The sequence below is a fragment of the Ictidomys tridecemlineatus genome, chromosome 3 (assembly GCF_052094955.1).
Source record: "Ictidomys tridecemlineatus isolate mIctTri1 chromosome 3, mIctTri1.hap1, whole genome shotgun sequence".
Taxonomy (NCBI): domain Eukaryota; kingdom Metazoa; phylum Chordata; class Mammalia; order Rodentia; family Sciuridae; genus Ictidomys; species Ictidomys tridecemlineatus.
In genome coordinates, this window is record NC_135479.1 from 215,598,007 (window position 1) to 215,625,036 (window position 27,030).

The window sequence follows — 27,030 nt, forward strand, 5'->3', positions numbered from 1 at the left end:
TCCCGCGGCGAGGCTGCTCCCTGAGGGTCTCAGGTCGAATGGCAGAAGCTCTTGACTCCAGGCAGGGCCAAGCGGGCCTGAGCGTGGAGAGTGGATGAGCGAATCATGGGGCACTAGGGACTCGGGACAGTGGGGCAGTCCCTGGGAGTCTGCATGCCCCCGTGGGTGATGGCGGCACCCCAGTGAGAATGGCCACCCTGCCTGGGGCGCCCGCCCAGCACACCGCCAGCGTCGCCACTCCATGTCCGACTCCCAAGTCGGGGACAGGATTCCACGCTGCGGCTTCCACTCAGAAGCCAGTGAGCCGGAGAGCAGCCCCGTCCACACCCTGCGTCCCCAGGAGTCTCTTGCTCCCAGGCCGGTTCCCAGCGCAGCTGGCCAGGGAGCGGCTGGGTCTTGTCCCTGCTCCCTTCTTACCCAGGGAGAGGTCGGAGCAGGGGTGTGGGTGGGGCTGCGTCCTAGCTCCTCGCCCTGTGTCCCCCGCCCGTGGCCGCCATGCCCCCTGCAGACGTGGTTTTAGTCTGGATGAGCTAGGTGATGTCCAGGAGGTGCCAGGTGCAGAGCCCAGAGGACTGGACGGCAGACGTCGGGAGGCCCTCGGTCCTGCGCGCCCAGCTCCCTGCCCCCTCACGTGCCCCTCACCAGATCTCCTTCTCTTTGCAGACAGTGTCCGTGAGGAGGTGGGGCTGCCGCAACTCCTTGGAGAGCCCCCGCCCCAGCAGATCTCCCAGATGGAGGACCCCGACGTCGGGCTAGCCTACGTCTTTGGACCAGACACCAACAGCGGCCAGGTGGCCCAGTACCGCGTGCCCAGCCCCTTCTTCCCTGACTTCTCGCTGCTGTTCCATATCCGACCGACCACAGAGAGCCCCGGGGTGCTGTTTGCCCTCACGGACGCAGCGCAGGCCGTGGTCCTGGTGGGCGTGAAGCTCTCGGGGGTGCGTGATGGGCACCAGGACATCTCACTGCTCTACACTCAGCCGGGCGACAGCCAGACCCGCACAGCGGCCAGCTTCCGCCTGCCTGCCTTTGTGGGCCAGTGGACACGCTTTGCGCTCAGCGTGGACGGCAGCTCTGTGGCTCTGTACGTGGACTGCGAGGAGTTCCAACGGCTGCCGTTTGCTCGGTCTCCACGGGGCCTGGAGCTGGAGCCTGGCGCTGGCCTCTTTGTGGGGCAGGCCGGGGGAGCCGACCCCGACAAGTTCCAGGTAGGCCCTTCCGTCCTGCAGGTGGGGGTGGACCAGCTGGGACAGGGCCACAGGCCTCTTCTGTCTGGTGCTGCAGCTGGAGGAGCCAAGCCACCTCCCCCCCAGGGCCAGCCGGTCTCTGGGGCCGGCCATCAGGTCCTTGGTCCTCCTCTGGCCATTGTTGCCTTAGAAGGTCGCCTGGGCCTTTGAGTTTCTCTGAGACCCTGGGGTCCAGCCGAGGAGGGCCTCTTAGGACCATCTCACAGTGGGACGCCCACCCACCACAGTCAGGGGCCCCTTCTCAGGCGTGGGCTGGGACCTGCAGTGGGCTGAGTCCAGGCTTGGTCAGGTGGGTGCGTGGCCAAGTCCAGGCCCAGCCCCGAGCTGCAAAATGGAAGTTCAGAGCCCTGGCTAGAGAGCCCTCAGGGGTTTGAGGCTGTGTTGGCCTCAGGCATCGCCCTCCAGGAGGGCACACTGGAGGGGTGGACGGTTCACCCACGGCCCGGTCAGTTGTGGGCTGGTTATTGTTTTAGCAGATGTGCCACAGCCCAGTGTGGGGTTAGCTGGAGTCCCTGTCTCCTGGGAAGAGCCATGTGGGTGACCCCCGCGGGCACTGACCACACCCAAGTTCCAGTGCTCCAGACAAGCGTCCCTGTGTGTGCTAGTGAGGCCACGTCCCCAGGGACAGAGAGTCATTATGGACTGACAAGGGCCATTTGTCTGACGTGGCTCTGAGGCCTGGTGTCTCTGGCTTTGAAAGCTGACCTTTAGCCTTTGGCAGGAACTTCTAGCCCCCAGGGCTAGGAGCCACCGGACTTTGACACCAGCTGGGCCTCCTTGGGTTTTCCTTTTGATCCTCACACTGACTGGGGCAGTAGCTCTGGCCAGGACAGTAGGTGGAACCCCTGCCGGGCACAGCTGGGTGGCTGGAGTGTCCCCTGAGTCTTGTGCGTCTTTCACACCTTAACAGGAAAGATGCTCATGGGGCCTGGGGCCCAGGCTGTGGCGCGCACGGTGCCCAGCAGCGAGGCGGCCTCGTCTCTGGCCTTGCCAGCACTGTGCGAAGCAGGTGGCCAGCGGTACCCGAGTGTGTCCACTTCTTGGACTGGTGGTGGAGGCAAACTTTTATATTGTTCCCACCATAATTTTTATTCCCTGTTTTTGGTGACTGACTGTTGATGTTCTTCTTTTGTGGGGAGTAGGGAGGTCCAACATTCATTGATTTGTACAACCTCGTCATGCGTGAAAGAAACCGGTCCTTGGTCTCGTGGCTGTAAATCTCATTTCCTAGTTTGCCATCAGCATCTTTGAGTTTTAAAAACCATTGGGATGTTGAAAGGATCTCTTCTGGTCTGGGAAAACCTGTGACTAGCAGAACCTTTGATGGTTGGGAGGTGGAAGTGGGGGTTCCAGGGTCCTGCGTCTGGCAGAGGGGGTGGGGCTCGCTTTGGTAGAAGACAGATTTGTTTGGCACAGGTCTGTTCAGACTCTTGGGAAGGGGTCATTTGAGTCGTGTGATTGACAAGTTTGGCAGAAACAAGCTCAGAGCTGTGGGCGCCCAGGAGGCTGGGGTTCCTGGGAATCCCCTGTGGACGAGGACACTCGGCCCCTCTGTCACCTGGGGCTCAGAGAGTCCAGCTGTGCTACGAAGCTCCGCCCACACAGTGCAGGGCCTGGACAGGACAGCCAGGCAGGACGCCCAGCATGCAGGGTCCTCACTGAACTGCATGGTGGAGTCAGAGGGGTGCTGTGAGAAGGGACTGCAGGACCACAGGAGAGGCAGCCAGAGAGGCCGGCTTTGCAAACCGAGCTTTGTCTGGTGGCCAGAGCCACCCAGCTGGGAAGCAGAGAGCAGAGGAGACCTGGCTGCCCTACTGCAGCTGAGACCCCCCCAACCACGGAGGCATGGGAGCACCAGGGAGCACCAGGAGGCATGGGAGCACCAGGGAGCACCAGGGAGGCATGGGAGCACCAGGGAGCACCAGGGAGGCATGGGAGCACCAGGGAGGCATGGGAGCACCAGGGAGGCATGGGAGGATCAGAGAGCACCAGGGAGGACCAGGGAGGACCAGGGAGGCATGGGAGCACCAGGGAGGACCAGGGAGGACCAGGGAGGCCTGGGAGCACCAGGGAGCACCAGGGAGGACCAGGGAGCATCACGAGCACCAGGGAGGATCAGGGAGGCATGGGAGGATCAGGGAGGCATGGGAGGACCAGGGAGGATCAGGGAGGCATGGGAGCACCAGGGAGCACCAGGGAGGCATGGGAGGACCAGGGAGGATCAAGGAGCACCAGGGAGGATCAAGGAGCACCAGGGAGGATCAGGGAGGCATGGGAGGACCAGGGAGGATCAAGGAGGCATGGGAGGACCAGGGAGGATCAGGGAGGCATGGGTGCACCAGGGAGGACCAGGGAGCACCAGGGAGGCATGGGAGCACCAGGGAGGACCAGGGAGGATCAGGGAGGCATGGAAGCATCACGGAGCACCAGGGAGGATCAGGGAGGCATGGGAGGACCAGGGAGGATCAAGGAGGCATGGGTGCACCAGGGAGGACCAGGGAGCACCAGGGAGGCATGGGAGCACCAGGGAGGACCAGGGAGGATCAGGGAGGCATGGAAGCATCACGGAGCACCAGGGAGGATCAGGGAGGCATGGGAGGACCAGGGAGGATCAAGGAGGCATGGGAGGACTAGGGAGGACCAGGGAGCACCAGGGAGGCATGGGTGCACCAGGGAGGCATGGGAGCACCAGGGAGGACCAGGGAGGATCAGGGAGGCATGGGAGGACTAGGGAGGACCAGGGAGCACCAGGGAGGCATGGGAGCACCAGGGAGGACCAGGGAGCACCAGGGAGGCATGGAAGCATCAAGGAGCACCAGGGAGGCACCGCCACACAGGGGGAGGGCTCCTTGGCCTCCACCCTTCTCTGCCAGGAGGCGGCATTTCCAGGCCAAGGGCTGGGGGCAAGGGGCCACCCCAGAACACAGGGGAACCCCAGACAGGGCCATGGGCAGAGGGAGGGGAAACCACAGGCAGTCCACACCACGCCCGCGACTGAAGCTGCGGCCTGTGAGCAGCGTGGTGTGAGGACTTCTCGGGCCTGGTGACGAGTGGAACTCTCTGACCCTCAGTGTCCATGTCCTTGGGTGTCCACGGGGCACTGCTGACTTCTTCCCCACTGACCGCCTGGGGGGGGGGGGCAGGGCTGCGGGCCACACTCTGTGCTCTGGCGCCCCCTGCAGGCTCCCAGCCGCAGGCACAGCTGCCCTGCAGAAGGAGCCACATCGTGGTGGGCTGGTCTGCGGGGGCGCTCAGGGCCCAGGGCTGGGCACATGTGGGGGGAAGCCCCGGCCCCCTCCATCCTGGACCCCACCCCTGTTCCCCCCGCCATGCCACAGCCGAGAAGCACTTCTCTAATCCAACCCTCCCTTCCCTGGGAGGTTCTCAAACTTGGTGACAGTCGCTGGCATGGGCCACGCTGCAGCAGGTCCCCGTGGGTGGAGACATCCTGGACCTTGCTCCAGGCCAGACTGCCGGCCTGGAGCTGACCAGCAGGAAGTGCCCCTCCTCCCACGTCCCCCCTGAGGGGCCTGGCGCCTGGGTGGTGTGGGCTCCCATGTGTGGGCAGGCGCCTGGCTCCATGCTCTTCACACCTCCCACGAGTGCACATGTGATCACACAAGTGTGCATACGCCACACGTGTGCCCACGCCCCACGCCTCACGGGCACTGGCCAGCCCTCCGTGACAGTTGTGCTCCCAGAATCCCTGGTTGGATTGGCCACCCCTCACCTCTCCCTTCACTGTCTAGTGCCTGTCCCTCTGTCCCTGGTGGGATGTAGCGTTCGGCCCTGGCCCCTCTCTGCTGCCCTGGCCCTGAGTTGGGGCCACCTGCCCCTCAGATCACCTGTTGACTGTCAGCGTTATGGAAAGCGAGCTGACCCCTGCCCTCAGTCCTCTCAGTATGACAGTGGTCAAAATGTGCATCTCCGAGTCCATGAGCTGTGGTCTCTGCTCAGGTGACAAGTAGAAACATTAAGGAGATGCTGGAAGGAGCGTGTGGACACTTGCTGCACAATGGAGAGGTCCTCCCAGAGTGAGCTCCAAGACGGGGGTGCTGGCGCAGGCAGAGATGCTGGCGGCTGGGTCGTGGGCGCCTGGCGTGGAGGCCTGGCACCCGGCCACCTCTCGCCGGGTTTCTGATGTGGCGCTGCAGCCCCAGGGCCCCGCCAGCAGCTCCGCTGCAGACCCTCTGCGCTGCAGCTCAGGACGCTGGAGGCCTGCTGTCCTGTCCTGTCCACCTGCCTGGCTTGTGTCCTGGGGCCTGTCTGGTCACCCCGCAGTGTAGCCCCATCCTCGTCCTGGGGTCCTGGGTGGCATTCCCCATTAGAGACCACACAGAGAGCCCTGCCTGGCGCCTGCCCAGGGAGCCCGAGGGTGCTGGTGAGGCTGCCCGGGTGGCTGTCGCCAGGGTGAGGCTGGGTGGTGTTCAGTGGGAAAGGTGGCCCTGTGCGCAAAGTCCACCTGGTCCTGCCCAGGTCCTGAGGCAGGACACCTCTAGCACTTCCTGAAGGATCACCGCCTGCCTGACCCAAACCAGGACCAGGGCTGCTGGGCCAGGGCTTTGTCCTCCAGGACGCTCATCCTGTGTGCTCCAGGGCAGGGGTGCCTAGCCCCTCCCTGCCCCCAGCCCAGGTGTCTGTGGTGGGTGGTGCCAGGGTGGCCTCCCCAGGCCCTGGACAGGGATGAGAGCTCTCTCCTGGGTCTTCTTGCCACTCGGAACCTGGCCAAGAGAGGCCGCAGGATCCGGGCCTCCCGCACCGGCCGGCGGGTGACCTGAGCAGCCTGTGTGGCTGAGGAAGCCGCCATCCCGAGGTGCTGGGGCCGGGCTCAGGCGCTCCAGGCTGGGCCTGGGGCCAGCAGGAGTCTGGGTCTCTGCACCCAGGTGCCCGCCCAGGAGCCACGGTGACCCCTCACCCTCTGTGTCTAGGGAATGATCGCAGAGCTGACGGTGCGGGGGGACCCCCAGGTGAGCCCCCTGCGCTGCCTGGACCAGGAGGACGATGACGAGGATGGGGTGAGTGACCACGGGACTGGGACAGGTCCCCATGGAGGGTGGGGCTGGGGAAAGTCCCCCAAGATGTGCATTGGGTGCCAGGAGCCGGGGACAGCTGGTCCTTGCTGCTGGCCTTGAGCTTCCCACTGGTGACCCCGGAACACAGCAGACCTGAGGATGCCGTGGGGAGCCCCAGCAGGTCACTGGCAGCCTGGAGAGTGCACCTGGGCTGCACTCAGACTCGCAGCACCTAAGGAACAACCCCAGTGTCCACTCCCCTGAGCCCGGCCGTGGCTGGCGATGGGCAGACCTGTTACCACTTCACGGCTGCGTTTCCGTGTGTGTGTGATGAAGCTACTGCTTTGTGCCTGGAGGGAAGTCCAGGATGTGGTCGGATCTTAGCCAGTAGCCAGGACAAACGCTGGCTCCAGGTGTTGCCTGCGGGCTGCTCAGGCTGTGGGCACTCAACCCCAGCCTTGATGCGGAGGTCACTGGTGGGCCCAGATGCTGGGTGAAGTTCACAACACCCTGGCAGAGACAAGGGCCACCCCTTGGGCCTTGCTGGCCCAGCCAGGGGCGCAGTGGAGAGCAGAGGCCATCCAGTGTAGGACTCTGTTCAGAGGCCAAGTCCACTCCGTGCTTGTTGACCTGTGCAGGCAGTGGGGGAGGGCTGCTCCTGAGCACCTGCCTGCCCCTGGTCTCCCCCCGGCAGCCAAGGACGGTGGCCAGGCGGCAGGAAAGCCGTGGGTCCTAGCCATCCTCTGCAGGACGGTCCACTTGGTCAGCTTAGACACGTCTGCCTGACCAACAGGCGGACACTCAAATGGCCTTGTGGCTTCCCGGCCTTGCTGGGCTGGGGTGGGCTGTGGTCACACCTCCTTCTGCGCTTCCCCACAATCTGCAGGCATCAGGAGACGCTGGAAGTGGCCTGGAGGAGGAGGACCAGCGTCGCAGGGAGGGAGCGGTGAGTAGCTGCACAGGTGGGACCTCCGCATGGGCACAGGGCAGGCCTCTGGCCCTGATCAGCCCAGCCCCGCTGTAGGGGGCATGCACACCTTGGCATGATTCCCCGTGTGCTCATGCTAATGGGGCACGCTGAGGGCATGTCCACTGGCCTCGATGCTCCAGAGGTGCGCTCTCCGACCTGGTGAAGGGGCCCTAGGCCAGGCCCTGGTCCCACCCTCTGGCCCTGGTGAGGGGTCCTAGGCCAGGCCCTGGTCCCACCCTCTGGCCCTGGTGAGGGGCCCTAGGCCAGGCCCTGGTCCCACCCTCTGGTCCTGGTGAGGAGACCCTAGGCCAGGGCCTGGTCCCACCCTCTGGTCCTGGTGAGGGGCCCTAGGCCAGGCCCTGGTCCCACCCTCTGGCCCTGGTGAGGGGCCCTAGGCCAGGCCCTGGTCCCACCCTCTGGTCCTGGTGAGGGGCCCTAGGCCAGGCCCTGGTCCCACCCTCTGACCCTGGTGAGGAGACCCTAGGCCCGGCCCTGGTCCCACCCTCTGGTCCTGGTGAGGAGACCCTAGGCCAGGCCCTGTCCCCACCCTCTGGCCCTGGTGAGGAGACCCTAGGCCAGGCCCTGGTCCCACCCTCTGACCCTGGTGAGAGGTCCAAGGCCAGGCCCTGGTCCCACCCTCTGGTCCTGGTGAGGAGACCCTAGGCCAGGCCCTGGTCCCACCCTCTGTCCCTGGTGAGGGGCCCTAGGCCAGGCCCTGGTCCCACCCTCTGGTCCTGGTGAGGAGACCCTAGGCCAGGCCCTGGTCCCACCCTCTGGTCCTGGTGAGGGGCCCTAGGCCAGGCCCTGGTCCCACCCTCTGGCCCTGGTAAGGGGCCCTAGGTCCGGCCCTGGTCCCACCCTCTGACCCTGGTGAGGGGTCCTAGGTCAGGCCGTGGTCCCACACTCTGGCCCTGGTGAGGGGCCCTAGGCCAGGCCCTGGTCCCACCCTCTGGCCCTGGTGAGGAGACCCTAGGCCAGGCCCTGGTCCCACCCTCTGGCCCTGGTAAGGGGCCCTAGGTCCGGCCCTGGTCCCACCCTCTGACCCTGGTGAGGGGTCCTAGGTCAGGCCGTGGTCCCACACTCTGGCCCTGGTGAGGGGCCCCTAGGCCAGGCCCTGGTCCCACCCTCTGGTCATGGTGAGGAGACCCTAGGCCAGGCCCTGGTCCCACCCTCTGGTCCTGGTGAGGAGCCCTAGGCCAGGCCCTGGTCCCACCCTCTGTCCCTGGTGAGGGGACCTAGGCCAGGCCCTGGTCCCACCCTCTGGTCCTGGTGAGGAGACCCTAGGCCAGGCCCTGGTCCCACCCTCTGGCCCTGGTGAGAGGTCCAAGGCCAGGCCCTGGTCCCACACTCTGGTCCTGGTGAGGAGACCCTAGGTCAGGCCCTGGTCCCACCCTCTGGTCCTGGTGAGGGGCCCTAGGCCAGGCCCTGGTCCCACCCTCTGGTCCTGGTGAGGAGACCCTAGGTCAGGCCCTGGTCCCACCCTCTGTCCCTGGTGAGGGGCCCTAGGCCAGGCCCTGGTCCCACCCTCTGGTCCTGGTGAGGAGACCCTAGGCCAGGCCCTGGTCCCACCCTCTGGTCCTGGTGAGGAGACCCTAGGCCAGGCCCTGGTCCCACCCTCTGGCCCTGTTGAGGGGCCCTAGGCCAGGCCCTGGTCCCACCCTCTGGTCTTGGTGAGGAGACCCTAGGCCAGGCCCTGGTCCCACCCTCGGGTCCTGGTGAGGGGCCCTAGTTCAGACCCTGGTCCCACCCTCTGGCCCTGGTGAGGAGACCCTAGGCCAGGCCCTGGTCCCACCCTCTGGCCCTGGTAAGGGGCCCTAGGTCAGGCCCTGGTCCCACCCTCTGGTCCTGGTGAGGGGCCCTAGGCCAGGCCCTGGTCCCACCCTCTGACCCTGGTGAGGGGCCCTAGGCCAGGCCCTGGTCCCACCCTCTGGCCCTGGTGAGGGGCCCTAGGCCAGGCTCTGGTCCCACCCTCTGGCCCTGGTGAGGAGACTCTAGGCCAGGCCCTGGTCCCACCCTCTGGCCATGGTGAAGAGACCCTAGGCCAGGCCCTGGTCCCACCCTCTGGTCCTGGTGAGGGGCCCTAGGCCAGGCCCTGGTCCCACCCTCTGGCCCTGGTGAGGAGACCCTAGGCCAGGCCCTGGTCCCACCCTCTGACCCTGGTGAGGAGACCCTAGGCCAGGCCCTGTTCCCACCCTCTGCCTGGTGAGGGGCCCTAGGCCAGGCCCTGGTCCCACCCTCTGGCCCTGGTGAGGAGACCCTAGGCCAGGCCCTGTTCCCACCCTCTGCCTGGTGAGGGGCCCTAGGCCAGGCCCTGGTCCCACCCTCTGGTCCTGGTGATGGGCCCTAGGCCAGGCCCTGGTCCCACCCTCTGGCCCTGGTGAGGAGACCCTAGGCCAGGCCCTGGTCCCACCCTCTGGCCCTGGTGAGGAGACCCTAGGCCAGGCCCTGGTCCCACCCTCTGGCCCTGGTGAGGAGACCCTAGGCCAGGCCCTGGTCCCACCCTCTTGTCCTGGTGAGTGGCCCTAGGCCAGGCCCTGGTCCCACCCTCTGGCCTGGGGTGCCCTTGGCCTCCTGTTGCCCATTAGCTCGTAGATGGCCTGGGAACAGACAGGCTTTATACTGCACGTCCAGGAGGGGCCTCTCCTCAGGGGCCACAGGGTCTTCCTGAGGGGCCCAGCCAAGCAGAGGAGCCACATTGAGCCCTGTCCCAGGAGGTACAGGGCCTGGACCCCTGGTGTCCCCCTATAGGCCTGGGGCTCTGTGGGACCAGCAGGTGGCAGGGTCCCAGGAGGCCCATGGTGTCCCCCCACAGGCCTGGGGCTCTGTGGGGCCAGCAGTTGGGTGTCCATGAGCCACGGCACCAATGCTGTCCCAGGAGGCAGGCCACACAGCATGGCTGGGAGGCTGCTGGCCACGGCCAGTCTGTGTCCTCGCCGTAGCACCGCCACGGGGATCCAGGGAGGTGGTCTTCAGCAGGCTGCTGCACCCTGGTAGCACCGTGCTGGAGGCTGGGCCAGGCAGATAGTCCCACTGTGACCCTAAGGAGGACATCACCCCAGGTCCCCTGGAACACTGCTGTGTGGCACTGTCTGGCCCTCCCGGGTCCCCACCAACCAAGGGGCCTCTGTCCCTGGTGCTCAGAACGCAGAGGCTTGGGGTTGGGGACCTGCGGGGGGCCGACACCCCCCCACAGCCCAGCCACCCTGAGCCCAGGGCTCTGCAGCGCCTCCTCGTGGACAGTGGGCTCTCTAACCCGCGGACGCCCACATGGAGCCATTCCCAGCCCGCCATCGAGCCTGGCTGCTGGGCACATGCACAGGACCCTCTTCCTCTCCCCTCCGTAGGGCGTGGCCCTGAGACCCAGCCTCCCCCAGCCTCCCCCGGTCACCTCTCCCCCCTTGGCCAGCGGCAGTGGCTCGGAAGATTCTAGAAGTGAAGAGATCAGGGCAGGCACCACAGAGGCTCCTCCAGGAGGTAAGACTCTCCTGAGAGAGGTATTGAGCTCACACGCGCGCACGCGTGTGTGTGTGTGTGTGTGTGTGTGTGTGTGGTGTGTGTAGTGTGTGATCTGTGGGGTGTGTGTGTGTGTAGTGTGTGATCTGTGGTGTGTGTGTGTGTGTGGTGTGTGTGATGTGTGGTGTGTGTGTGTGTGGTGTGTGTAGTGTGTGATCTGTGGTGTGTGTGTGTGTGTAGTGTGTGATCTGTGGTGTGTGTGTGTGTAGTGTGTGTGATCTGTGGTGTGTGTGTGTGTGTGGTGTGTGTAGTGTGTGATCTGTGGTGTGTGTGTGTGTGTAGTGTGTGAACTGTGGTGTGTGTGTGTGTGTGTGTGGTGTGTGTAGTGTATGATCTGTGGTGTGTGTGTGTGGTGTGTGTGTGGCCTATGTATGTTGCGTCTGTGGGTGTGGTGCACCTGGCAGGGCATGGACTGTCCCCCTGGCTGGGGACCCTCGGGTGGGGTCTTGGAGGGACGGGCACCTCCCTACCCCCTGCTCTGCACCTGGCAGGGCATGGACTGTCCCCCTGGCTGGGGACCCTCGGGTGGGGTCTTGGAGGGACGGGCACCTCCCTACCCCCTGCTCTGCACCTGGCAGGGCATGGACTGTCCCCCTGGCTGGGGACCCTCGGGTGGGGTCTTGGAGGGACGGGCACCTCCCTACCCCCTGCTCTGCACCTGGCAGGGCATGGACTGTCCCCCTGGCTGGGGACCCTCGGGTGGGGTCTTGGAGGGACGGGCACCTCCCTACCCCCTGCTCTGCACCTGGCAGGGCATGGACTGTCCTCCTGGCTGGGGACCTCGAGTGGGCAGGGACAGGCAACCCTGCTGTGGCCCTGGCCTCCTGCTCTCCCTCACTTCCTGCGGCTCCCCCGTGGACGCCCGCTGGCTGGACCTGCAGGGCAGGCCTGCGGCACCTCAGCCCAGCACAGTGACTGTCTGGGGCGCTCACTGTCTAGGGCAGTTAGGAGCCCACGGCTTGGCGCTCGGCACCACGCCCGCCCCTCAGTCCTGGGGGTGCCAGCGGCTGGGCCTGGGGCGGACCCGAGCGCGGGCTCTTCCGGGAGGCTCTGGGCTGCAGGGCGCTGGCAGAGCCGGGCCCCCTGGCTGGGCCTGTGTCCCCGATGCCCTGGGGGGCCTGGCCTGGCCGGGGTCCCTTTGCGTTGTTGTTGGGTACAGTCCACATGGCCCGGCCGCACACACTTCGACATGCCATTTGAGGGGTTCTGACCTCTGTCTGCCCGTGAAGCCACCCCACGGGAACAGTGGACGCTGCAGCCCCTGGGCCCCTGCTGCCCCTGGGTGGCCCCAGCCACCCGTCCCAGCAGCTCTCCAGGTAGTGACGACCGCGAGTCACTCAGGCGGGCATTGCCGTGTGGGCTTCTTAGTGCGTCCTACTCAAGACGTGTCCACGCCGGTGTCATCAGCCGCCCCTGGCCCTGTTCTCGTGCTGCGTGGTTCTCTGTGGTGGAGGCCACCACTCGTCCATCTGTTCACCTGGCCACAGTGTCAGGGCAGCCCCTGGTTTGGGGCTGTGAAGGAGGAAGCCTCCTGAGGGTTCCAGGGAGCCCCACCCCGAGGCCTTCCTGGGCAGCAGGTGCAGGGCAGGTGCAGGGTTGGCCAGTGGCTTGCACTGCCCTGGGAGGCCACTGGCAGCTGTGCCGCTAAAGAGCCTTGGATGCCGCCGCCAGCACGCTCAGCCGAGGACCAGTGTCCGGGCACCGACTCAGACCCAGGGTGGGGGCCACGGGTACAGCCGAGGTGCTGAGATCCCCCGAGGGCCTCAGGACGTGGCAGCACCTGGCACCCAGGAAGCCTGGGGCGCTTCCCTGCTGACTGCGGGCCAGCGTGGTTGGGCAGAGGCTGCCCAGACCCCGAAGCTGGGAGGGCCCGCCCGTGTGTGCCCCCGGCTGGTGGCAGCAGCCGCTCCGGCTGGGGAGGGCAGAGGAAGGGGCCAGCGCTGCTCTGCGGCTCCCTCTGCGTGGCTCCTGTGGCCCTGGGGCCTTTTGTTTCTGTGAACCTGGGAAAAGCAAGCGACGGGTTGGGCCAGGCTCGGCCTAGGGAAGCAGTTTGCTGACCACAACTGTACGCCGCAGGAGAGGAGATGGCACCAGGCGTGAGCCTGGTTGGGTCCCCAGCACTGTCCCAGAGAACAGGCCACAAGGACACTGAGGGGCCAGCGGGAAACAGGGCTGTGTGGCAGGTCAGCGCAGGTCAGCCTGAGCTTTGCTGATGGTGGCCACTGGCCTATGGAGGACAAGTCTTGAGGTCCTCGCTTGGGGGAGGCCACAGCATTCACAGAGCAGCATCGTGATCGGTGCCACAGACTCTCAGGTGGCTCTGAAAGAGAGGTGATGGAGAGGTCTGGGAGAGGGAGGGAGCGAGGGAAGGAGGCGGGGAGGCCGTGGGTGACTGCGGTGGCCTGGTCTGGCTGAAGGCCGTGGGCCCTTCCTGTTGGCTCTGGTAGATGAAGGGCTGGGAGGGCAGTAAGTGTGGCGCTCTCCGTGGGCAGGCTCTGTGCGGCTGCTTAGAATGCTGCGGGCTGGTGAGGTTGGGGACTGTCCCCTGGATGCTGCACCGACCCCAGCCCCAGGCTCTGCTTGGGAGCGCCCCTGGGGCAGCACAGCCCAGAGCAGGAGGGCAGAGCCTGGGGCTGGAGGCTGACCACGCCTCGCTGCCTCTCTGCAGCTCAGACCCTCCCTGGCTCGGATTTGGATGGCACTAGGGATGAGAGTGCCCGGCGCCCTGGAAGCAGCCTGGAAAGGGTGAGGCCACTCCCGTGACCCTGATCCTGGGGACCCAGTGCCCTGGGCACCTCCAGCTCCACTCACTGTCATCCTAACAGAGCCCCTCGAGGCCCATGCCCCGCCCCATGCCCTGTCTACCCTGTGCTCGAACACACAGCCTTTGTGTTCTGTGCACGTCCACCCCGTGTCCTCTCTGCTCGTCCACCCCGTGTCCTCTCTGCTCATCCACCCTGTGTCCTCTGCATGTCCACCCCGTGTCCTCTCTGCTCGTCCACCCCGTGTCCTCTCTGCTCATCCACCCTGTGTCCTCTGCATGCCCACCCCATGTCCTCTGTGCACGTCCACCCCATGTCCTCTCTGCTCGTCCACCCCGTGTCCTCTCTGCTCATCCACCCTGTGTCCTCTGCATGCCCACCCCATGTCCTCTGTGCACATCCACCCCGTGTCCTCTCTGCACGTCCACCTGTGTCCTCTGCATGCCCACCCCATGTCCTCTGTGCACATCCACCCCATGTCCTCTCTGCTCATCCACCCTGTGTCCTCTGTGCACATCCACCCCGTGTCCTCTCTGCACGTCCACCCTGTGTCCTCTGTGCACGTCCACCCCATGTCCTCTGTGCACGTCCACCCCGTGTCCTCTGTGCACGTCCACCCCGTGTCCTTTCTGCTCATCCACCCTGTGTCCTCTGCATGCCCACCCCATGTCCTCTGTGCACATCCACCCCATGTCCTCTCTGCACGTCCACCTGTGTCCTCTGTGCACGTCCACCCCGTGTCCTCTCTGCTCATCCACCCCATGTCCTCTGCATGTCCACCCCGTGTCCTCTCTGCTCGTCCACCCCGTGTCCTTTCTGCTCATGCACCCTGTGTCCTCTGCACGTCCACCCCATGTCCTCTGCATGCCCACCCGTGTCCTCTGTGCTCGTCCACCCCGTGTCCTCTCTGCTCATGCACCCTGTGTCCTCTGCATGCCCACCCCATGTCCTCTATGCACGTCCACATCTTGTCCTCTCTGCACGTCCACCCCATGTCCTCTGCATGCCCACCCGTGTCCTCTGTGCACGTCCACCCCATGTCCTCTGTGCACGTCCACCCCGTGTCCTCTCTGCTCGTCCACCCCGTGTCCTCTCTGCTCATCCACCCTGTGTCCTCTGCATGTCCACCCCGTGTCCTCTCTGCTCGTCCACCCCGTGTCCTTTCTGCTCATGCACCCTGTGTCCTCTGCACGTCCACCCCATGTCCTCTGCATGCCCACCCGTGTCCTCTGTGCACGTCCACCCCATGTCCTCTGTGCACGTCCACCCCGTGTCCTCTCTGCTCGTCCACCCCGTGTCCTCTCTGCTCGTCCACCCTGTGTCCTCTGCATGCCCACCCGTGTCCTCTGTGCACGTCCACCCCATGTCCTCTGTGCACGTCCACCCCATGTCCTCTCTGCTCATCCACCCTGTGTCCTCTGCATGCCCACCCCGTGTCCTCTCTGCTCGTCCACCCCGTGTCCTCTCTGCTCATCCACCCTGTGTCCTCTGCAAGCCCACCCCGTGTCCTCTGTGCACATCCACCCCATGTCCTCTGTGCACGTCCACCCCATGTCCTCTGTGCACGTCCACCCCATGTCCACTGCATGTCCACCCCGTGTCCTCTCTGCACGTCCACCCCGTGTCCTCTGTGCACGTCCACCCCATGTCCTCTGTGCACATCCACCCTGTGTCCTCTGCATGTCCACCCCGTGTCCTCTCTGCACGTCCACCCCGTGTCCTCTGTGCACGTCCACCCCGTGTCCTCTCTGCTCATCCACCCTGTGTCCTCTGCATGCCCACCCCGTGTCCTCTGTGCACATCCACCCCGTGTCCTCTCTGCTCATCCACCCTGTGTCCTCTGCATGCCCACCCCATGTCCTCTGTGCACGTCCACCCCATGTCCTCTCTGCACGTCCACCCCGTGTCCTCTGTGCACATCCACCCCGTGTCCTCTCTGCATGTCCACCCCGTGTCCTCTCTGCTCATCCACCCTGTGTCCTCTGCATGTCCACCCCATGTCCTCTCTGCTCGTCCACCCCGTGTCCTCTCTGCTCATCCACCCTGTGTCCTCTGCAAGCCCACCCCGTGTCCTCTCTGCACGTCCACCCCGTGTCCTCTCTGCATGTCCACCCCGTGTCCTCTCTGCTCGTCCACCCCGTGTCCTCTCTGCTCATCCACCCTGTGTCCTCTGCATGCCCACCCCATGTCCTCTGTGCACGTCCACCCCATGTCCTCTCTGCTCATCCACCCCATGTCCTCTGTGCACATCCACCCCGTGTCCTCTCTGCACGTCCACCCCGTGTCCTCTCTGCACGTCCACCCCATGTCCTCTGCACGTCCATCCCGTGTCCTCTCTGCACATCCACCCCGTGTCCTCTCTGCTCATCCACCCTGTGTCCTCTGCATGCCCACCCCATGTCCTCTGTGCACATCCACCCCGTGTCCTCTCTGCACGTCCACCCTGTGTCCTCTGTGCACGTCCACCCCGTGTCCTCTCTGCTCATCCACCCCATGTCCTCTGTGCACGTCCACCCTGTGTCCTCTGTGCACGTCCACCCCATGTCCTCTGTGCACGTCCACCCCGTGTCCTCTGTGCACGTCCACCCCGTGTCCTCTCTGCTCATCCACCCTGTGTCCTCTGCATGCCCACCCCATGTCCTCTGTGCACATCCACCCCGTGTCCTCTCTGCACGTCCACCCTGTGTCCTCTGTGCACGTCCACCCCGTGTCCTCTCTGCTCATCCACCCCATGTCCTCTGTGCACGTCCACCCCATGTCCTCTCTGCTCATCCACCCTGTGTCCTCTGCATGTCCACCCCGTGTCCTCTCTGCTCGTCCACCCCGTGTCCTCTCTGCTCATGCACCCTGTGTCCTCTGCAAGCCCACCCCATGTCCTCTATGCACGTCCACATCTTGTCCTCTCTGCACGTCCACCCCATGTCCTCTGCATGCCCACCCGTGTCCTCTGTGCACGTCCACCTCATGTCCTCTGTGCATGTCCACCCCGTGTCCTCTCTGCTCGTCCACCCCGTGTCCTCTGCATGCCCACCCCATGTCCTCTATGCATGTCCACATCTTGTCCTCTCTGCACGTCCACCCCATGTCCTCTGCACGTCCACCGTGTCCTCTGCACGTCCACCCTGTGTGCCCTTTCTAGGATTCTGTGGCCCCAGCATGGAGAAGAACTGGGGCAGGTCACCGTAGCCGTCTCCTGTCTTTGTCTGCAGGGAGGCCTGAAGGGACAAAAGGGTGAGCCGGGAGTTCAGGGCCTGCCTGGCCCCGTCGGTCCTCCAGGTCCTGCAGGCCCAGTGGTGCAGGGTTCCAATGCACAGCCTGTCCCTGGGGCACAGGGACCCCCGGGACCTCCAGGGCCACCAGGGAAGGATGGTGCCCCAGGAAGGGACGGTGAGCCGGTGAGTACTGTCCACTCGTGGTCTGGCTGGAGGTGGGGCTGGTGAGAGTGGCTCAGGCCAAGCAGCAGCACCCTGGGTGCCCAGAAGCAGCCATCTTCCTGGGACGGGAGGTGGAAGGGGTCGGGGTGCGGGAGGCAGGACCTGGGGAGAGCAGCCCCCGCCCCCTGAGCTCCGGTGCAGGGCGCCTCACTGTGGGAGAGGGTGGTTCTGGGGCTGAGGTGCGCTTTTGTGTTCAGACTCCGGGAGGCGCTGCAGGGTGGCCCTGGGTTAACGGATTCTCTTTCACGTTCCAGGGAGACCCCGGGGAAGACGGAAAGCCCGTAAGTCTGCTTTTCTTTCTGAGCCAGATGTTATCACGGTGTCAGGCCTTAGACCCAGCCGGGGCTATCGCAGAGAAAGCGTCTCCAAAGTGCAACTTCACTCGGTGAAGAAAATTCCAGTCTCAGTGCTGGAGGATCCCGCTTAGGTGCTGGGACGTTGGGCTGACTGCCAGGTGCCCGGAGGGAGGCGGGGCAGGCCTGGGAGTGGGGGGCCTCCTCCAAGGACAGGACGCAGGGCGGCAGGTGGAGGGGAGCAGCTGGCCAACAGGCTATGCCGCCCAGGAGGCAGAGAGCGGGGCCCCGGCCAGCCCCAAAAGCAGGGGCAGGTCTTCCCGCTGGCCAGAGGAGCCACTGGGGACCACTGTGCCCCTGGAGGCAAAGCCACCCGGAGGCGAAGCCGCGTGAGGCCTGAGAGGGTCTGGCTGGCATGGTCACAAGCAGTGTCCTAGCCTCCGAGTTCACAGGGTGGACACGCATGAGCGTCCACGTGTGTGTGGCCAAGCCTCCGCTGTCGGTAGGGATGCCACGCGCAGTCCTGTGAGCCCAGAGGGGATCCCTCGCAGTAGGCGTGCCACCTTCAAGTCCCCACTCTGGGGGCCCTGGGTGACATGGTCATCCTGGTCCCTGGACTCCTGTCCCTTGCTCTGGGAGAGGCGCATCCGGGACAGCGGGCCTCAGGCCGACCCCAGCACCCTGTCTTCCAGGGTGACACTGGGCCACAGGGCTTTCCGGGGACTCCAGGAGACATGGGCCCCAAGGGGGAGAAGGTGAGTGTGCAGCGCCCCCCGTCCCAGCCTCTGGGCCGTGAGCTTTGGTGTGACATGTCTGTCTTGTGTCCAGGGAGATCCTGGGATCGGGCCGAGAGGACCCCCAGGACCCCCAGGGCCACCAGGACCCTCCCTCAGACATGACAAGCTGGTGAGTCCTCTTCCTCAGGCCTGGGGACGGCCTCCTGGTGTCTGGCCCAGGGGGACCACCTTCCTCTGGCTCACAGGGCTTGCAGGGCCACGGCCAGCTCTGAGTGGCCACGGGTGGCCCTGGACCCCTTTGTGTCTTTGGGGCCAGTACAGGGTACTGCTCACTTCTCTTTGCATGTCTGCTGTGGGCAGTGGTCAGGGTACAGCTTGACAGGGCCAGCCTGGTGCTGGGCAGGGCAGGGCCTCTCTCCTAACGACAGGCCTCCCTTGCTGTCCCCTCAGACCTTCATTGACATGGAAGGCTCCGGCTTTGGAGGTGACCTGGAGAGCCTCAGGGTGAGTGGCAGCTGCCTGCTCTCCCCCTGGGCAGGCGGAACAGGTTGTGGCCCCCAAGAGGCCCAGCAGGGACCCTGGGGTGGGCAAGGCTGGTCAGGGATGAGGTCATCGCTGGGCAGGGCGGTGTGGGCCCTGATGGTCTGTCTCTGTGCAGGGCCCACGTGGCTTCCCTGGCCCCCCCGGGCCTCCGGGTGTCCCAGGCCTGCCTGGCGAGCCTGGCCGCTTTGGCATGAACAGCTCCCATGTTCCGGGACCTGCTGGCCTTCCTGGGGTTCCTGGGCGCGACGGATCCCCTGGGCTTCCAGGCCCCCCGGTGAGTCTGGCTGTCCGCCAGTGGGGCCCTGTCCGCTGGGAACGGGGTTGAGTGCCTACCTGGGCCCCTCCCCTTGCCACCTGGCCTCCCCAGTCCTGGCCCCCAGCCCCATTCCTCCAGGTGGGCCATGTATCTGGGCCATTCCTGGGGTCAGAGAGCCTGAGTGGGCCACCCTGTGTCCTGGGGGTGCTGATGGGTTGGTGGACCTCTCTGGACTGGGCAGGTCCACTGAGCTCACAGTGCCTCCCAGTGCAGATGGAGAGGGGTGACCCTCCTGGTGGGGACGGAGAGGGGGTGAGCCTCCGGTGGGGACGGAGAAGCAAGAGCCTCATCAGGGCCCACTGGGGGCAGGTGGAGCCCCTGTGGCCTGCTGCCCGTTGCACGGTGCCCACAGAGTCATTGCTGCCAGCAGTGTGGCTCCTTGGCCACGTAATTCAGTGGGCACGCAGGGCTTCTTCCACGACACGCTTCTGCATCCCGGTGACCAGGAAAGCCCAATGGGCCCCCTGCCAGCCAGCCTCTTGGAAGCACGTCATGATATTCCCAACCACTGTGCCCGCCGTGCCCCACGGGACCCCTCACTTCTTGTCCTCTTGAATTTGATCGGCAACTTGAAAAGGAGAGACGGGGCTGGGTGTGTGGCGACACCGGCAATCCCAGACACCTGAAGGCTGTGGCAGGAGGGCTGCAAGTTCCGGCCCAGCCTGGCGGCTTAGAGAGGCAAATAGGAAAAGAGCTGGGTGCAGCTCCAAGGTCGCACACCTGCCTAGCATGTGCCAAGCCCTGGGGTCAGGCCCTGGCCCTGGGAAAGGAGAGAGATGGGGACAAGCCCTACCTGCAGTTGTCTTAGGGCCAAGTCAGGTGCCCTGTGAGCGGAGGGACTCGTCCCAGGTCCAGGGACAAGCTACGTCCTGGCCTCTTGGGAACCTGAGGTGCAGGTGACTGTGAGCCGGCCCCAGCTCTTCGGGGGGGGCACCCAGACCCTCACCGGCTCCTCTCTTGCAGGGCCCCCCGGGTGCTCCAGGAAAAGAGGGTCCACCAGGAAAGATGGGCCAGAAAGGCAGTCTTGTAAGTCACCTGCCACAGGTCCTGTGGACGTGACCTAGCACCACCGTGGAGCCAGTGGGTGGAGGGACCCTGCACGTTTGGGACAGGCTGGGACAGGCCTCGGCCTGGGGGTCTCTTAGGACTGCGAGGAGGGCTCTCTTGGCGATGCCAGGGGCACAGCTTTAAGGCCGACTCTCCATTTGTGGAGTTGGCGTCTCCATTGGGTGGAGTCGGAGCTCCTGGGGGTGGCAGGCCTCCCGTGGCCCGGGGGGATTTCTGTGAAGGAGGGGGGGGAGGAGGCCTCCTGGGGAGCCCGGGAGCCTAGAAACGTGCCCCTCTGGGCGGGAGCTCTCCCTGCCAAGCCCCAGGCCCCACCCACGCCAGAGTGGGCCCACGGGCCCAGGAGGCAGCATGGCCGCCCTGGTCGGAGCTGGCCTGGGGCACCTGCCTTCCCCTGGCTCCCTCCCTGGCCTGGACCTCATGGTAATGCTGTCCTTCTCCCCACAGGGTGACACAGGCGCCCCAGGATCCAAGGTACAAACGCTGGTGCCACTCTCCAGGAAGTGCCCCGAGCGGGTGCAGGGGGTGCTGTGGTCAGGGAGTGTGCTCCTGCTGCTGACCATGACGCCAGCTCTGTCCATGCTGCCAGGAATCGGGCAGGGCCACGCCTCCCCTGGTGCTCCTGCTGTCCTGGTGAAGCGAGGGCAGAGGTGTCAGTGAGCACTCCAGGGGTGGGGGGCTTCGCGGGGCCGCGAGCCGCAGGGTGGGGGCTGCCCAGGCCCAGCAGGACCCCAGCGTCCCCGCACGGCTTCCCGGGGAGACACTCCCAGCCCTGCCCGCACTTCTGGTGGGCAGAAGGGGAGGCGGAGGCAGCCTCTGCTCCTCAGGCCTGAGGTCTGGGCCTGCCCTGCGGACCCTCATCTGACTCAGCCAAGCAGCCTGCAGGGAGACCCTGGGCACCTCCTCGTGAGCCTGCCCGGGGAGAGGGGCAGGGACAGCACCCTGGGAAGGAGAGGTGCTGCCTGCCAGCTGGGCGGGGTCTCTCCTCTGCTGGCCACCTCCACAGATGTCCAGGACAGTCCCCACCAAAGCACCCTCCACCCAGAAATGCCCAAGACGCCCAGGGCTCCCCTCCTCGGCTGGGCGTGGTGGGTGCCGACCCGGATCTAGGTGGAGGCAGATTAACCCAGAGTGCAGGGGGCGGAACCAGCCCTGGGTGGAGTGGGTGTGAGGGCGGAGCAGCCGGAGGGACTCTGGGACCAGGGTTGGCCGTGGCTGCAGCAGCCCAGGGCTGGGCTCAGCGCCAGGCACCTGCGGGGCAGTGGGCAGTGGGGAGGGCTCTGCAGAGTGGCCTGTTGCTACTCTAACAGGGCAACGGGTCACATTCCTGCTGGTTTCCGGCCAGCACTGGGCTCAGGGTCTCAGAACACCGTGTGCCACTGCCCCGTGTGGAGAGATGTGCTGGTTGTCCTGGTTTTCCGAGGAGCACCCTGAGGCTCAGGGAGTGACGTGGCCGTGAGCGAGCGTGCCGTGCCACGTGCATGTGCCGTGCTCTGGGGAGCAGGCCGCAGGCCCCACGTGCAGCGTGGGTCTCGCTCGGCCCTTGTAGCTTGTGGTGGAGCGGCCTGGACCCTCAAGGACTCACGCTGCTGCAGCGTGTTCGCCTCTTCATCTCTGCAGGACACAGAGCCGTCCTGGGGACACGGTGGCCTCTAAGGTTGCTCTGAGACCCAGAGGCAGAGGGTGGTGACACTGTTCTTTGCCCTGTGCAGGGAAGCAAGGGAGACCCTGGCCCTGTGGGTGCTCCCGGGGAGAGCGGCTTCGTAGGAGCCCCTGGTCCCGCTGGACCTCCAGGACCGCCGGGCCCCCCTGGGCCACCAGGACCAGGACTTGCTGCTGGATTTGTGAGTCCTAGCTCCTAGGAAGCCAGCCTGCCATCCCACCTTCCCCCTCGGGCAGCTCCAGGCTGCCCCGCTCTCTTGGCCAAGCATTTGCCACACAGCCTGGCTCTGTCCCCGTGAGCCCTGAGGGGCTGAGGGCCGGCCGTGCTGGGGGCTTCCAGGTACACTGAGCACACAGCCTGGCTCTGTCCCCCGTGTCCCCGTGAGCCCTGAGGGGCTGAGGGCCGGCCGTGCTGGGGGCTTCCAGGTACACTGAGCACAGGTGTTGATGCCCATTGTCCATTGGTCACAGCTGTCCTCCCCAGGCCCCTGTCCCTCAGGTCCCGAAAACCCCTCAGGGGACAGCCAAGTCATAGCACATGTGCAGACCCGGCAGACGGGCCACACTGGAGGGACTGTACAGGCCCCATCCCACCAGGGTCCCTGTCACTGCAAAGCCCCCCAGGACAGCTGTTTCCCGGGTGGCCTGGCCCTGGGGACCACCCACTCTGCTATGGCCCAGCTCTCGTATCCCAGGCCCAAGGTGGGGTCCTCTCCTCTTTAAGAAGTGTCCCTCTTATGTCCACTCCAGGACGACATGGAAGGCTCCGGAGCACCTTTCTGGTCGACAGCCCGCGGCTCTGAGGGGCCACAGGTACTGCCCATGAGCTGGGGGCCCCTATGTCTGTAAAAGGCTCCCGGGAGCAGGAGCGGCCACAGTCGGGGGACCGTGTTCCCAGGCACTGTCTACCCTCGGCCACGCCCCCTGGGGACACTGTTGAGCTGGAAGTCCCAGGGCTGGGGCCTGTGTCCCTCCAGAGGGAAATGCAGTGGTGGTCAGGATGAACGAGCCAGGGTGGACAGGCCTAGAGGACCAGGCTTTCCTGGGAAAGGGGACGTGGAGTTCTCTGTGGCCCTGGTTTGGGGACGTAAGGAACATGGGCCTGAGCGTGATGTGACTTCCACAGAGGGGTCCTGGGTGGCATCTCCATCCTGCTCTGGGCCACCGTGCCACGGCAGGATCGGGTCAGCAAGGAGGGTCTGGGGAAGATGGGCCCTAGTGTGGCGCCCACAGCCATGTCGTCTCTAGAGGTCACTGTCCCCCTGTTAGGAGGTCCTGCCCTGCAGAGCACGGTGGCGTCTGGAGGGACACACCTGTGTCAGGGTCAGCTCACCCCCTGCCCTGGAAGGGCGATTCCACACCAAGTGTTTGTTTTAGTTCATAAGACCTGAGTCTGCTTGGCTCCCCACGGGCAGGTGGCTTGGGCCTCTGGGCCCCGGGCTGGCCCCGGCCCGCGGCCGTCGCGTGGGGCTGCTCCCCCCAGGAAGCGAGCCTCGTCTGGGGTTGCAGCCGAAGCGCTGGGATCAGCCTCCTTCCCATGGGAGGGAGGTCTCCGGGCAGGGAGGAGAGAGGTCTCTGGGCAGGGCGGAGAGAGGTCTCTGGGCAGGGCGGGGAGAGGTCTCTGGGCAGGGTGGACAGAGGTCTCTGGGCAGGGCGGGGAGAGGTCTCTGGGCAGGGCGGGGAGAGGTCTCTGGGCAGGGCAGGGAAAGGTCTCTGGGCAGGGTGGACAGAGGTCTCTGGGCAGGGCAGGGATAGGTCTCTGGGCAGGGCGGGGAGAGGTCTCTGGGCAGGGCGGGGAGAGGTCTCTGGGCAGGGCGGGGAAAGGTCTCTGGGCAGGGTGGACAGAGGTCTCTGGGCAGGGCAGGGATAGGTCTCTGGGCAGGGCGGGGAGAGGTCTCTGGGCAGGGCGGTGCTGCACTGATGCTGTCTGCTCTGCCCCCACAGGGACCCCCGGGCCCGCCAGGACTCAAGGTCAGTCCCCTGCCTCCGCGCTGCCATTCACAGCTCTGGTGACTCGGTTTCCCCATCCCAGGAGGGAAACTTGCAAAGTGCAACCAAAGCCTGATGGGAAGACAGCCAGGGCCTTGGCTGGCCGAGCGCAGGGGCGGCCCTCTCCCCAGGCCTGCAGAGCTTCCTGGCCAGGCCTCCCTGGAGGACCCGGAGCTCTGTGCTGCTCCCCACCCGGGACCCAGCCCCACCCCTCCCCAGGCCTGAGCTGGTGCCAGGCAGGGCCAGCGGGGGGCACCCGGAAGTCCAGACTGGGGTCCTCGGCTCCTGGGCAGCGGCCCTCTCACCCGCCCCCGTCCAGCCTTCCCCGGCAGGAGCTCCGTCCACATCAGTGGAGTCCCCTCGGGGTTCCGCTCCGGCCAGGCCCTCCTGTCCCACTGGCTGGTGAACCTTGGGCAAGTTCAAAGGCTGAGCTTTCAGAAGGTCACTTGTGCCTCTCTGGGGTCAGTGGGCTCAGCCTCCAGCCTCCAGAACTGTCCAGCCAGGTGCTGCGGGAGCATGGGGCCACTCAGCTGCCCACTGTCCAGGGCCTCTGCTCTTCGCGGGCTGCACCTGGCACTCAGCCCTCCTCCACGGCTTGCCCACTCCGGAGTGCCCACCCACTCACTGAGACACTTTGTTCATTTAGGGCGATCCTGGAGCCAGCGGGCCACCTGGGGCCAAGGTAAGCCCCAGACTCAGGTTCAGGAACTGGACCACAGAGGGGCGGAGAGGGACCCCGGGAGCCTGTCCTCCCCGTACCTCCGTAGGTGTGGCCATTAGGCTCCCCCCGTGACAGCCAGGCCTGTGTGGAGGACACGGGTGACGGCAGGGTCAGGTCCCACTGCCCCTCCTCCCTGGCCTGCCCCTTTTCCTTACAGTTGAACCCTCCCTTGATTCAGAGGTGGCCCGCAGGCCCAGCGGAGGGCCCAGACCCCGCCTGCGCCCCACGGCCATTCCTGGGGGCCACGACACACCTATGGCCAGGCTTCCCTCCTCCTCGCCCACCCACAGCGCCCCCTGGGTGACAGGCAGCATCACCCGGGGCTGAGCCAGTGGCCAGCAGGAACCCAAGGCTCCTCGCGGTCACGGCCACTCTGGGCTTCCTCTTGGTGGGTCTCCACAGCCCCAGGCCCGGTGACTGACATGCTGGACCCTCTGTTCATTCCAGGGGGAAGTTGGAGCCGACGGAGCCCGCGGGTTCCCTGGCCTCCCTGGCAGAGAAGGCACGGCAGGGCCCCCGGTGAGTGACCGCAGTGGCCCCGGGTGTGGGGCATGAAGCCCCTGGAGGAACTCTCCCGGAGGAGAGCTGGCCCCCGGGGGCCTTGGTGGCTGTCCCCACCCGCCCCGCCTGTCTGGGGACGAACCCCCTCACCGAGCAGCGCCTCTGAGCGCCGCCGCCTCCTCATTTCTGCAGGGACCTAAAGGAGACAAGGGGAGCCCCGGAGAAAGAGTGAGTGTCGGGCAGCGTGGGGCTCGGGGCCCAGCGGTGGACAGTGCCCACACCCACGATGCCCCTCAGGCCCCGTGGATCCAGGAACCACCTCCAGAGCCAGTGGGCTCTGGTCCTGGCCGGGGCCCTGTGATCCAGGGCTGGGCTTGTGGCTTTTTCTTCCAGGGTGACCCAGGAAAGGATGGAGTGGGACAACCAGGCCTGCCTGGGCCCCCAGGACCCCCGGGGCCCGTGGTCTACGTGTCTGATCAGGACGTAAGGACGCTGTGTCGGGGGGTGTGCCTGGGTCAGCTCTCCCCCTCAGGACAGAAGAGCCTGAGGTGGGATGAGGGGCTGGGGGAGACAGATGTGTGGTCAGCAGCTCAGATTCCTGCTGTCCCTGGAAGGAGCTGCCCTATGCAGGGCTCAGGTCACATTCCAGCACCCACAGCTGTGTGACCCTAGACACTTACTTAACCTCTCTGTGCACAGCGTCATTTTCAAAATGAGGAACACTGTAGTCCTTGGGCACAGGTTGGATTAAGTCTGAGAATGGTCAGAATTGCGCCTGGCCTGGGCCCATCTGAGTACCGGGAGTGGACAGAAGGGCAGATGGGACCAGCACAGCAGTGTGAGAGGAGGGAGGGACGGCTCAGGGCAGACCCAGAGGCCGGGGCTGGGGGCCCTGGCCAGGCCAGTGCGTGCAGGCACAACGGCCCAGTCCCTGGAGAACCCTGTGGGTGGGGCCTGGAGTGAGGGTGAGTATCCGGTGAGGGGTCAGCGGGAGCCTGCACCAGAGCTGGAGAGGCGTGCTCAGCAAGAGGCTTATGGCCTGGGAGCCCGTGGCCTGGGGCCGAGCGGTGGTGTCCACCATGTCCCTCTGCCCCGGATGTCCCTGGGAAGGGCCAGGCCAGGGCCCTCAGGATGGCCGCCGGGAGCAGCACCCCCCTCTGCCTCCGAAGCGTCCTGCTGCCCTCCTGGCGGAGAGCGCTGGGGCGGCTCCACTCTGAACTTGTTCTCCGTTTCTCTGCCTTCTGCTGGCCGTGGACAGGGAGCAGTGACCAGTGCCCCGGGGCCTGAGGTATGTGCTCCTGTCGCTGAGCAGCTGCTCGGTCAGTCGCGGGGTGTCCTGAGGGCGTGGCCCCCCGGCTGACGCTGTCCCTCTCTCTGCAGGGCAGGCCGGGCTTCGCAGGCTTCCCTGTAAGTGGCCCCGTGCCCGAGCTGGCTGGGGGCTGGAGGGGTCTCCCGCAGGGCAGAGCAGAGGCCCAAGGGGTGGGCGGAGTCACTGTCCTGGAGGACAGCAGCAGCACTGCGCACCTCTCTGCCCCTGGCCGTCAGGACCTCGCGATGCTGGTGCCAGACCAGGAGCAGCCACAGGGCAGGATGGCGGGGTCCTGGGAGCTTGGTGGACACTGGTTCCGGGGATGCTCATTTCCGCTTGGTCTTCCCTCCAGGGACCTGCTGGACCAAAGGGCGACCCGGGCTCCAGAGGCCAGCAGGGCTTCCCAGGACCCAAGGTAAGGGCTGGGGTGCCATCTGCCCAGCTGCTGCCATCAGCCAGGGGCCAGCATGATTGGCGCCCAAGCTTCAGCCAGAGCCCAGGTGTGCTTCTGGTGGACAGTCTCCATCTGCCCAAGTGGCCACTCTGGGGTAGACTGAGCCCGAGTACCATGGGGCTGTGTGGCCCCTAGTGACCTCTGAGCAAGCGTGTGGCCAGCTGCAGCCTGGGCTGTGTCCGTGTCCATCCCTGGGCCTGGGTGTTCTCCGTGAGGCCCGGGGACACCGTGCCCCCCTGCCTGCCCGGAGCCCTGACCTGTGACTCTGCTGTTCCAGGGGGAGAAGGGAGAGCCTGGCGGTGTCGTGGGCCCTGACGGCAGAACCCTGGGCCCTGCCCAGAAAGGAGCCAAGGTGAGGGCAGCGCCCCCTGCAGGCCACCAAGGAGACATGGGGGCTTGTCCTCAGGGAGAGTGGTCCTGGCACACTGGCCTCTCCTGCCACGTGGGCCGTGCCTTGCACTCCTGTGCCTGCTGGCCAGTGCCCGTGGTCCCTCTGTCCATG

At 65.8% G+C, this 27,030-nt stretch overlaps 1 protein-coding gene across 5 annotated transcripts in view; it reads left to right on the plus strand.

Moving 5' to 3' along the window:
* The window catches only part of Col18a1 (collagen type XVIII alpha 1 chain), a 92,628-nt gene that overhangs the window by 52,165 nt on the left and 13,433 nt on the right, over positions 1–27,030 (plus strand). For all 5 annotated transcript variants that reach the window (XM_040287140.2, XM_040287141.2, XM_040287137.2 and 2 more), the window contains 24 exons: positions 664–1,208; positions 6,176–6,262; positions 7,146–7,205; positions 10,574–10,703; positions 13,411–13,487; positions 16,714–16,899; positions 17,193–17,219; positions 17,924–17,986; positions 18,060–18,137; positions 18,419–18,472; positions 18,627–18,785; positions 19,791–19,853; positions 20,340–20,366; positions 21,605–21,736; positions 22,305–22,367; positions 23,499–23,525; positions 24,190–24,225; positions 24,712–24,783; positions 24,958–24,993; positions 25,159–25,248; positions 26,024–26,053; positions 26,146–26,172; positions 26,427–26,489; positions 26,806–26,880. In XM_040287140.2, coding sequence (XP_040143074.2) covers positions 664–1,208; positions 6,176–6,262; positions 7,146–7,205; positions 10,574–10,703; positions 13,411–13,487; positions 16,714–16,899; positions 17,193–17,219; positions 17,924–17,986; positions 18,060–18,137; positions 18,419–18,472; positions 18,627–18,785; positions 19,791–19,853; positions 20,340–20,366; positions 21,605–21,736; positions 22,305–22,367; positions 23,499–23,525; positions 24,190–24,225; positions 24,712–24,783; positions 24,958–24,993; positions 25,159–25,248; positions 26,024–26,053; positions 26,146–26,172; positions 26,427–26,489; positions 26,806–26,880 — 2,207 coding nt within the window. The remainder of the gene's footprint in view (positions 1–663; positions 1,209–6,175; positions 6,263–7,145; positions 7,206–10,573; positions 10,704–13,410; positions 13,488–16,713; positions 16,900–17,192; positions 17,220–17,923; positions 17,987–18,059; positions 18,138–18,418; positions 18,473–18,626; positions 18,786–19,790; positions 19,854–20,339; positions 20,367–21,604; positions 21,737–22,304; positions 22,368–23,498; positions 23,526–24,189; positions 24,226–24,711; positions 24,784–24,957; positions 24,994–25,158; positions 25,249–26,023; positions 26,054–26,145; positions 26,173–26,426; positions 26,490–26,805; positions 26,881–27,030) is intronic.